Source organism: Phaseolus vulgaris, chromosome 2 (assembly GCF_051622355.1).
Source record: "Phaseolus vulgaris cultivar YP4 chromosome 2, ASM5162235v1, whole genome shotgun sequence".
Taxonomy (NCBI): Eukaryota; Viridiplantae; Streptophyta; class Magnoliopsida; order Fabales; family Fabaceae; genus Phaseolus; species Phaseolus vulgaris.
In genome coordinates this window covers 41,605,204-41,617,351 of record NC_143499.1, presented here as the reverse complement: position 1 = coordinate 41,617,351, position 12,148 = coordinate 41,605,204, and the positions used below count along the sequence as shown (strand labels likewise).

Genomic DNA, 12,148 nt, shown 5'->3' with positions numbered 1-12,148 from the left:
GATACAAATCCAGTACTTGGATCAATGGCATACTATGGGTTTATAGAAGAGATATGGGAGATTGACTACACTAAGTTTTCTGTTCCAGTTTTCAAGTGTAAATGGGTTGACAATAAAAGTGGGGTTAAAATTGATGAATCAAGATTCACACTAGTGGACTTTCGAAAGATAGGGTATCGAGATGAGCCATTTATAATGGTTCAACAAGCATCTCAGGTTTTCTATGTGAAAGATCCTACGTTAGAACATTGGTATGTCGTTTTACACGGGAAAAAACAAGGGGAAGCCATAGATGATATTGAAAATGGCGAAACTCGTTCATTCACACCAATGATAACTAATAAAGATGACGATGTACTTGATGATGTACATGCAACCCGTAAAGACCACAATGAAGGAATTTACATATAAACATTCAACCCACATGCAACATGTAAATAAACATTTAGAATTTTTTGTATTATTTTTATATGATTTTAATTCGATGCACATTAACTAATGTTTGTTACCTAATTTTTTTAACAGAGACATGGATGACGACCAGACTCCAAACAGACCTCAATCTGGACGAGGCAGTAAAGGACCTACTAGATTGAAGCGTCTTGCATTGAGACGTGCTACTGGTGAGAAGACACATGTTGACATTGACGTCAACACTGGAGTGGCTTTTGGTCCTAAGGCAGATGAGTTTATGAGCTATCTTGGAGTTGTTTCTCGTGAGAGGCTCTCCATTTTGATTAATTCATGGGATGAGGTTTCAGAGGTTGATCGGAACATGCTATGGGAGGATGTTCTGGTAAGCTTTACATTATTATTGTTATCATATAATGCTTTTTAATATTGATTAATTAATTTTAATTTGATGATGTTATTTTCCAGGCAATCTTTGACATTCCTGATGTGGAACCGCTTTGATCAAAGATATTATCCAATATCGCACTTAAATTTCGTACCTTTAAGTCAAGACTGACTTCGAGATACATTTTTGGCGACCTTAAAGACGAAAATCCATGTTTAAAGTACCAACATATTGATGAAGAGACATGGCGTCTTTTTAGAGAAAGCCGTGAAAATGAGGCTTGGATGGTAAGTGAAGTAACTTTTTTGTTTATATAACATTAATAAGTTTATCTTATTTACTTCAGTTTGTTTATTTCAATTATGACAGGATCGTCGGAAGAAAGCTCAAGAGATAGCTTTGAAGAATCTTACCCCGCACGTTATGTCTCGTTCGGGGTATAGAAAACTTGAGCAAACACTTATGGTGGAAAAGGAGAAATCTCAACAGGGGACGTTGTCTGAGAATGTGGAAACAGGGGTCACTTCTCCTCCATCACCACCTTTTCGCCATGTAAAATGGAAGAGGGCCCGAATTAAAAAGTCGGGTGCACCAAGTTCTGAGCAATCCGGGGTTATAATCGAAAAAATTGTAAGTTATTTTTGTTATTTTCAATTTTTTTAAAGCATTAATTATATTAATGATTGAAAATATGATTTTTGTGTACTCTTGCAGGATTCCTTGGAATCCGACGGTAAATTTGTTGCTGAAGGTCGTCACGATATCCTGGTTGAAGCAATTGGACGACCTGAACACTCTGGTCGTGTTCGTGCCGCTGGACAAGGGGTCGGAATTAAACTTTATTTTGGAGTTTCAGAACGACAGCCATCCTCCTCCTCCAAGAAGAGTAAGTTACGTGAAGAAATAATGGAGGAGATGAGAAAGGAGACTGATTTGATGTGGCTGGAGATGAAAAAGGAGAATGATCGAATGCGACAAGAGTTTCTATCGCAACAAGTTTGTGCTGAGCCGATTGAACCCCTTGTTAGTCCCACTCCCAAGAGCACAAAGGGGAGTTGTGCGGGTCCTCCAACATCAGGGGATGATATCAATGGGCAGACAGAGGATTGTGAGCTACTGGTAGTGTGCGGCAAACTTCCTCGGGTGGTGGCACTTGGAAAAGTCTATAAAAACGCCACCACCTTACATAACGTTCCTCTCTCCCCTGATGTGGCGAAGATAACAGTTGAAAAAGTACGATTTCCTGATGCTCGTGTCCCACTACCTTCAGATGAGGTAACCACTGTAGCCGATGCATTTCAGACATTCGTTGCCTGGCCCAGAGAGCTCATTCGATCTATGCCCGAACCTCATGTAATAATTTCGTTTCATTATATTATTTTTTATTTATATTTATATATTACATATAATTTAATACAAATGTTGTTTATCTTGTAGAAACCTTTTCAGCCACCAAGTCCAAAAAAGAAGCGTGAGGTTCCAGTTGACGATCCTATGGCTTCCCTACGTCTCATTGCTAGTCAGATTGGCAATGATCCTTTTCCAGTTCCGTGGGATAATACATTTTTTCAAATAAACACTGAACTGCCACTGATGATTTACAACACTGATTTATCAGAATTTATATCTGGGAAACAGGAGCTCAATATAAGTATAATTCAATTTTTTATGATGTAAGTATCTTTACCTATTATTCAATTTACTTTATGTTAAATTATTATTGATTATGCTTTAACTAAAAACTTGTAGGTTTTTGCATAGAGTCTGTATCACTGAGGGGAAGGAAAATATGTATGGATTCTTAGATCCTGCATATACTAATCCCGTTGGACCAAACTCAACTGAGACTCAAGCATACATCACTAACATCCTGGAAAAAGAGGGAAAACAAATTTATTTATGCCCTTATATTAATGAGTAAGTTTAATTATATGTCATCAATTATTATTATTTCATGTTTTAAATATTTACTAACTCTTTTCATTGATCATATAAGCATCATTGGCAGTTACTTGTCTTATCAATGGTTGATAAGACTGTTGTGTGGTTCTGTTCCCTACACAAGAAGATGCCCACAAAATTTAAGGATATCATTGATACGTAAATATAGTATAAACTTAACTTTGTATGTTACTAATTAACCATCTACTAACGAGGTTTTTTGTATTAACCAGTTCATGGCGTGGATATAACATCCTAAAAGGTCGATCCAGTTCAAATAATTTGAACTACATAAGAGTAAAGGTTTGTAATTTTTTTCTTTCTCTATTATCATTGTTTATCAATATACTAACATATTACTTTTTATTGAATTATAGTGTAATAAACAACTAGGAAGCTATGAGTGTGGCTATTGCATTATGCAATGGATGATTACCATTATAAGACTAGGTGTTAAAACTGGTTGGAAAAAGGTATATGTTAAATCATTTTTATAATTCTTGAACATATATATATCTAGAAACTAATTTATGTCAACTTTGCAATGCAGTTATTCACAGAAGAAACACCAATGAGTGAGGAAGGCATTTCATATGTTAGAGATTCTTGGTCCACATATTTCATTAATTTTTATAACTCTAGCATAGGTAAACAATAGTGGTTTTATTATATGTAATTTGATCACTTGTAAATGTACATTTTGATGATTTCAATTGATTACTACATTTCTGTATTTGTCTGACTGGGTTTGATCATTATGCAGGTTATTTAAATATATGGTTTCTACACAAAACAGAGTGAACTTTAAAAAAAAAAGCACTATTTACAAATGCGGTCATTTATCAAGACCGCATTTGTAAATAGTGAATTCGCATTTACAAATGCGGTCTTCTTAAATGACCGCATTTGTAAATAGTGATTTATGAATGTGGTTTTTACCAAGACCGCATTCATAAATCCTAAATCCCAAACCCACTTCCTAATTCAGAATAATATACAAATGCGGTTATTTTAGGTAACCGCATTTGTAAATGTGATTTATGACCGCATTTGTAAATTTAAAATAGCCGCATTTGTTTTACATATCTGCGCTAGTGATTGCATATAATTACGTTTGTCATCTTATATATATAAAGATCCCCAAATCCTCCTCCAAAACCAATTATTGGTGTGTAACTAAAGTCGTGGTTTTAATTATGCAAAGTAAACAAATTTGCTTTCAATATCTGTTCGTGAAAGTGTTGTAACTTTATGTGGAGAGACACTTCTAGTTGTAGAAAGTTTCATGGACTAAAAATTGGGAGTCTATTTGCAAGCCAAAGAGGATTGGTGATTTTGGGATTTAGAAAGATGAATCTTAAGAATTAAATTTTCACTAAAAAGAATTATTAAATAAAAATCAATTTTAAAGATAAAAAATAATTAATTGTTATAGTGTTTAAATTAGAAACCATTTTAAAGACTAAAAAAATTTTTAGTTTCTAAATTAATTTTTATTATTGATAAATAGTTTATAAATTGATATCTAATTAGTTATCAAGATTTTTGCTACTATTTAACAATGACGTGATCCTTTGTGTTAAAAAATTATTGATTATTGAATATGTTGAAAAATTATAATCACAAAATATTATTTCTACATAAAAAATATATAAAGTTATAATTCAATCTACTACTTTGACATATATGAAGAAATTAAATATTTTAATAATGTTTAGAAAATATTCATATCTAAAAACAAATTATTATAAGCAAAGACAAAATTATTTTTTACTTTGCAAATATTTGTGCAATATCCTTGTTTCTATATGAAACATTCAAAATAAAATCCAGGCATTCCATTTTTAACTTTAAATGCTAAGATGAGCCAATATCAAGTTATATCAATAAAAAAAAATTGTGATCATGATATTAAGCATAAAAAGATACCAATATTGAATATTACACCAAATAACAATCATATTAATGAAACTTATACATTTACAAAAGTTTGAAGAGTTCATTATTTAAAATTACTAAATAAAAAAAAAAACACACAAAGAAGAAACATAAAGTTCTAAGCTTGATTGTGAATTGTTTGTTATGAAACTTTTGTATTTTTTTTTTGTGAAAATACTTACCTTTGTTGAGAATTCTTGCTATATCCTTTATTTGAGAGTTACCTTTGTCTTGTGTGTTTGTAGTTATGAGTGATAGTTAAAAGAATATGCAAGTTTTTAATCTTAAAGAGATATAAAAAAAGATAATTAGTGAAACTTTTTTAAGAAACTTTTTAAAGGAAAACTAAACACAACCCAAGAGTTGTGGATAAATACTTATCCACTAGAGTATGTAGATAATACTCATCACTTTAGTCTATATGTAATATCTACTAACTCTACTTCCTAGGTAATACCCGTCAACTTCAGTTCGTAAGTATTATACCCACCAACTGGAGTTTGTAAGTAATACCCACCAACTTGAGTTTGTAGGTAATACTCACTAACTTCAGTCCGTATCTAATACCTACCAACTTAAGTCCATATGTAATACTTACCCACTATAATCTATGAGTACATCCGAAGGTGATGTAGCATACCTTTCTTTAATGATATCATTTTTTTTTATTTTTTTTTCTTATTATTTACAATTATAATTTATAATTATTATTTATGAATATTATTTATATTATAATATATCATATTATTATAGTTATTAATATTATTAAGATTATTTATATTATTAATATTGTTAATATTATCAGTATTATTAATATCATTAATTGTATTAATATGTTTTTAGTATTATTGATATTATAATAATGGTATAAATAAAAATATTAATATTGTTAATAATGTTAATAAAAATATTTATATTAATAATAATATTTAATTTACCTAGAATATAAATTCGTTAGTAAAATTTGTGTATAATGTAAAATTTATCTATAAATAAAGATCCGTAGGTAATAATTTATATGTAATGCTGAATTTATATATGAAATCAGATTGTAAATAATATTAATGCTGAATTTTTATAAATTCAGTAAATTACGCTAAATTTGATTATGGACTCAGAAATCCGCTAATAAATCTGATTTTTTAAGTGTTAATTAACACCAAAATTTAATTATTGAAATATAATAAAAAAATATAAAAATTAGGTGCTCAATTGATTTTTTTAATAAAAACTCAATTAAAAATATTAAAATTGATAAGAAGCTTAATACTTAATTAAATGTAAATTAAATATTAAGGTAGCTGCTTTGAGTATATTTGTGCTCTTAAAAACATTTCAAGCTTAATTATAATGGTTCAATTATGCATTTTGCAGTTACTTTTTATATAGAACATAGTTATTTGTGATATTAATGGGTGTTTACTCATTGTCTAAAAGATGGAGACATTCTTGAGTTATTAAAATTGAGTTGTGGATAATTTTCCATGAAACGTGTATTACTTGGAATTGGGAGATGTATCTTCTATAAATTGTTATGCGTAATTAATCAATCTGAAGCTTTATTTGCCTTACCATTTAAACAAAAAAGAAGAAGCAAGTTGGTAGTTTACAAATTGATGCTGATTACCATGACGGTATTCGATGATAAGCATGCATAATTGATAAATTTATTAACTTTTATGCTGATTATCTTAAAAATAATAATATTGATATAATATGTAATTGACTGACTTTACATGATATTTTGCAATCAATTTGGCAGAGTTTTCTACGTTAATGCAATATTGTCATTAATGGCCATAATATATGTCGGGAATGAGTGGTCTTTCATATAATTTTGCATGAAAAATCATTGAAAGAGAAAAATTGGGGTATGGTAAACAAGTAGGTCCCTAAGGTCACTCGTTGGACCAATAACGAGCAGCAGCAGCAGAAAATGAGGCCCACGTATTGACAAATAAAGAATGAAAGCACCTCATAAAGTTTCTACAAATGTTTACGTCCATGGTCCCCTTCAAGAGTTAAAGACTAGCGCACCAAAACACGTCACTGCGAATTAACATGCATTTTGGCTTCCGTGTGCTAAAGATAAATAAATGAACAAGAGAATAAAGCAAAAAGAAAAGAAAGAAACTTAAAGAGGGTAAAACAAAATAAAATGAACAAAGTAAAAAATTTGTATATTTTAAAAGTGAAGAGAGCACATAAAAAAGTAGAAAAGGAATAAAATTATGGAAACTCCTGAGTGGGATTCCCTGCTCCTTTGCTCCCTCCCCAAAAAAGACTAAACTACTCTCTCCGCTTCCCCTTCTTCTTGCCCATTCTTTTGTCCTTTTCCACTTTTTCTTTTCCCCCAAAAATTTAAATAAAATAAATTCAGGGTTTGACGAGTCAACTCGTCACGAGTTGCTGTTCATGAGGACGAATGTCTTTCAGCAAACCCAAAACCTGTTGCATTGTTGGCCTCTTCCAAGGATCTTCCGCCGTACACAAAAACGCCACTCGGAGACTCTCCACCATCTCACTCACTACCGAGTCACCACCGACTAGGAGCCTCTCGTCCACAACCCTAACGCCGTTCCCCTCCCTCACCGCCTTCCTCGCCGCTGCCACCGTCTCCGCCGTGCTTTCCTTCCCAGTTAGGAGCTCCATCAGCGCTGCCCCGAAGCAGTACACGTCGGCCTCAATGCCGCCGTTCGGGTTCGGGTCGGGTCGCAACCCGAAATCGGAGATCCGGGGCTCGAAATCGTCGGCGAGTAGAATGTTGGAGGTGACGAAGTGGCCGTGCACCACGGGCTTCGAACGCGCGTGGTGCAGGTAAGCGAGACCACGCGCTATACCAACCGCGATACGGTGTCGTGTCAGCCACCCCATCTTTTCTGGGGATCCATCGTCCACGACGCCGTTTTGAATCTCCCACGTGTCGCTTGTCCAGTCCTCCACGTTGGTATCCCCAGTTGGAAGCTCGTGTAGCCATCTTCCTAGGTCGCCGTTCGCCATGTACTCGTACAGTACCAGTTTCTCCTTACCTGAGAATTTCACCAAAATAATAATAAATATAACTATGCAGTTCAAAAAATTAATACGCCTATTATATATATATATATATACACATATTTTTTCTGATTAGACAAGTGTAACATCTTTTATATATTTCTTTTATGTATAGAATACTTAAAAAGAATTTTGATAACCATACAAAAATGATACTAATAGCTATTATACTAAATTGAAAAGGAATGGGTACTAATGTGTGCTAGTACTACAACGGGTAACTTGATATCTTCCTTTCCCTTGTAAATTATGTCATGTTCTCTCAGCTGGATAAGAAACAAACTAAAATTTGCGAGCTATTGACAGTGGATTCAAAATTAAAATTAAGTTAAAATTGAATGGGTCCATTGAGACAACGCGATAATATATTTTGGATGAAAAGAAGTTAATGGTAAGTACATTACGATTTTGGCAATTGTGGGAACTCAAAAATTAAACCTGCGGAAAGTACAGTGCGCACGAATTACCACGCGCAATCATAACCAGGGACGATAGATTTTATATTAGGGGAAGAACGAGAGGAAAGAATGACACAACAGAAGGCAACATGTTATGGAACAGAACAGACAAAGACATTAGAAAATTAAAACCCGTGAAAGCCATTAATGAGCGCAGAGCAACGAAAATTAAAAAAAAACATTTATTTTGAAACAGAGTGTGGAGTACGGCACGCTTACCAGCAATGCAGTAACCGGAGAGGGGCAACAGGTTGGGGTGCTTGAGTCTTGAGAGGTCAACGAACGTGGCGACTGAGTCATCAGGATCAACGTCTCTAGCGTGTTCCAGGACCTTGATTGCCACGTGGAGGTCCCCCGGCAGCACGGCTCTGTAAACGGGCCCACACCTTCCCTCCGCGAGCAGCGAGTCTTTACCGAAGTGTGAGGTGGCAACAATGAGGTCCTTGAAGCTAAGGTTCATCAACGGCTTCTCGAACATCACCACCGGCGCAGAAGACGGTTCCTTCAGGTCAGCCACCCACGTTGACCCCGATTCAGTCTCGAACGCGAACGGCCCTGATTTCTCCACCCTGCTAGTCACCACGTTCATTCCATGTGGAACCGGCATGGAAATCGCCCACTTGCTCCTCTTGGCGCGTTGCTTCCTCTTCCGAATAATAATGCGGAGTACCCAAATGGACAACAGAATTAGGACAAGGGCTGATCCTGCTGACGAGGCTGCAGCAATCAGCGCTTTGGATTTTCTCTTCCCTTGTTTCTTGTGGGTGGCTTGCGCTGAGTTTTTACTGCTGTTGGTCGTTTTCGACGCGGTGTTGTCGTAGGTGAAATTGTTGCCAGCGTGGACAAAAGCTGATTTACCGAAACTGTTGAATTTGGTTAGGCTAGTTGATGAGGTGAAGTTGTTATAGGAGATGTTCAGGAACTCGAGGGTGGAGAGTGGAGGGAAATCCAAAGGGAAATTTCCCGCGAAGGTGTTGTTTGATAAGTCCAAGTAGCGAAAAGAGTGAAGAGAGGAAACTGGTTTTACGTTGGTTTGGAGATTACAGTTTGAGAGATCGAGGTGTACAAGCTTGAAGAGGTTTTGGAGTCCGGAGGGGAGTGTTCGCAGGTTGTTATTGGAAAGGTCGAGGATTTTAAGGTTCTGGAAGGCAGAAAGTTGGATTGAATTGGTGAACCTGTTGTGGGAGAGATTGAGCGTTTGAATGGATGAAAACGAAAACGAGGTATTTTGTGGTGTGGGTTTGGAGGAGTGAACAATGATGCTCCCTCCGAACCTGTTTCTGGAGAGGTTTATTTCCAACAAGGATGAAGTTGACCAAAACCAGCTTGGCACGTGGCCTTGTAAGGAATTTCCTGAGAGATCGAGAACCTGTAGGTTGGACATGTTCCTCAGGTAACCCCAGGAGATTGTGCCAGTGAGGTTTTGGGATGGAAGTACTATTCTGGTGATTTGAGCTTGTGAACAGTTGGTTTGGAACCAGGAGTAAGCGTTGAAGCCAGAGACTGATTTGAAAGCCTTCGACACCAAGACGTGCTCTTCATCACTGTTGCATGAAGATTCCACCAGAGAAAATAGCGATAAGAGAATCAAGAATCTGCAAAAGGGCTTCATTGTGCGCCACTGTTTTGGTTTTCCTGTCCTAGCTAGAAAGAAAAGAAAAGAAAAAAAACAGAGCTTGGTTTGTTTTCTCTAATGTTGCTTAGGTTCGCGGCTAGTGGATATAGAGGAAGTGGGAAGGAGGCAACGGCGTCATATGTTTTAAAGGGAGAGTTAACGGCGATTGAACATGACATGGAAGGTGAAACTTGACAGATAATTTAATTTAACGGAAATTGAAAAAAGAGAGGGAAGAATAGTCTTTTAAAAGAAATAAAAAAAAAATAAGATTAGCTCTCAGTGATGCGGTGATTGCGATTTTTTTATTTTATTTTTGACTTTTGGATTTCATTTAAAGTATTTGCTGCCATGACGTAATTGGTATGGAATATGGGGATGTTTTTTTTGTTGGGTATGGTTTAATTGAGGGGAAGTGTGGGAATTGAGATAGAATGTAAAACTCAAATTATGAACTTCAATCTGGAAAGAGAGTTTTGAAGATGACTTGGGCTTGCTTTGAAACTAATGGGGTCCCAGTTCAATTACTCGAGTCTATGATGCATTAATGATCCAAATAGAATATGATGCAATGGGAGACTTGTTCAGCTAAACCGTAGTGCCCACAGTAGAAGTCACAAATGACATGTCCAAACCAAGAGTTGACAATACTTTGCAACATGAATATAAGGAGGAACACACATCCATGTTACGTAAAATCAAATTATTTGATGATAATGGCTCCATTAATCAGAGGAATCAGCAGAGAATAATTATAGTTTGATAGAATGATTAGTCTTTTCGACAAAGCAAGAAGAGTGATATGTTTGGTTTGGACACAAAAAAATAATAGAACTGTATTGACTAATATGGGTGAGTATGATAGATTGTGTGTGGAGAAGGGTCAAACACCAATTGCAATTATTGTCTAAAACAAATCACATGCAAACACTAGATTACAAAATACTTGACTCAATAATTCTGGGTCTTCCACTAAATTAGTCCTCCGATCAGTTACGAAAGGTTTTTGGTCCCTCTTTAGTCATTTTAATTGCCAAGCTTCTCCCATGTAATTTATTCCTACACGTTAATTAGAACATGTGGTTTGAAAGATATCTCCAACTAACCAATAAGCAAGAGCACCCCATCAAAATCAAAATTCCTCTCTTACCAATTAAATACATTATAATACTAAAACAGAATTTAAATGAGAAAAAAGAAAAATGTTTTTAGGAACTACTCCTAGATGATTTAATTCATCCTGTTTAATTTCCTTTAAAATAAATAAAAGAAAATAGAATAAGGTGTACGAAAGAAACAGGTAGGGAAATTCCTGTTTGAGAAAATGACAAATTGCAACGCGATGGTATAGTAATAAAATTAAGGCGAAAAGAAAGAGTGGTTTAAAAGTATAGATTGATCCAGGTGCTAAATGTCATCTCTCTGGCACGTGATCTTGGCTTCTTCCTTTTGCCTTCGTATGTAGTGATTCTCTGTTAATAACTTGGAATCGTTTTCGATGGTAAGTTAAGAGGATGCAGCTATCATCCAACGCTCTCCCTCAATCCAAAATTCCCTAAACTTGCACACTTATACTTCAAACTAATATAAATAATGTAACAAGTATAATCATTGTACACTTGTATTCTCATTTAATTATAAACTATCGCTGTTATTATTAAAATTAATAAATCTACCTAATACCTATATATCCTCTGCCTCCATTCATTTATGCTATGTTTAGATTAAGGAAAGATTTTTGGGTGGAGAATGAGTGGATTATAGAGGATGTGTGAGGATATATGAGTTATTGTTGTTTAGATTGAGAAATAATATAATGAATTTGTGAGGATGATTTATTAAAATTTGTGAGTGATGTGATAGTTATAAAAAAATTTAAAAATTATCTTAAAAGTGTAAAATATAAGTTTACAAATTTATCTTTATTATTAAAAAATATTTTAATAACGAGAGTTATGGTATATTTTTTTTTTAGGTTTGAGTTAATTAATTTTTTCTAATATATAATATTAATAAATACTCTTATTTTGTAATAAAAAATAATTTTATATTGAATTGAAATAAATTTATTAAATATATTAAAATTTTTGAAAATAATATTTATTATTATATACATTTGTTATTTTATATAACTACATAGATTTTGTTGATATTATAATTTTATTTTATTATTTTATTATTTATAAGTATATATTGTTATTAATAATATAATTAAATATTTTTAAAATTATTAAATAAATTTATCTAATATTTAATTTTGCATATTATATATGCATTGTTACAAAGTTATATGGTTAAGTGTATTAACTAAAACACATTTATTCTACATAAACATCTCTTCTA

General features: G+C 33.9%; 1 protein-coding gene and 1 long non-coding RNA gene across 2 annotated transcripts; one reads left to right on the top strand and one right to left on the bottom strand.

The window, feature by feature from the left end:
• The first annotated feature begins 2,395 nt into the window (after nucleotides 1–2,395).
• On the top strand, nucleotides 2,396–3,085 carry LOC137809774 (uncharacterized). Its single transcript, XR_011080807.2, has 4 exons — nucleotides 2,396–2,472; nucleotides 2,549–2,716; nucleotides 2,796–2,899; nucleotides 2,974–3,085. It is a non-coding gene; the product is annotated as an uncharacterized LOC137809774 (long non-coding RNA).
• Nucleotides 3,086–6,837: 3,752 nt separating this feature from the next.
• LOC137812146 (calmodulin-binding receptor kinase CaMRLK) lies at nucleotides 6,838–10,441 on the bottom strand. Its single transcript, XM_068614058.2, has 2 exons — nucleotides 8,410–10,441; nucleotides 6,838–7,707 (listed from the first exon to the last, which is right to left on the bottom strand). Exons 1-2 carry the CDS (start codon nucleotides 9,800–9,802, stop codon nucleotides 7,070–7,072), a joined length of 2,031 nt encoding a protein of 676 aa, XP_068470159.1. The 5' UTR covers nucleotides 9,803–10,441; the 3' UTR covers nucleotides 6,838–7,069.
• Between the last annotated feature and the right edge of the window lie 1,707 nt (nucleotides 10,442–12,148).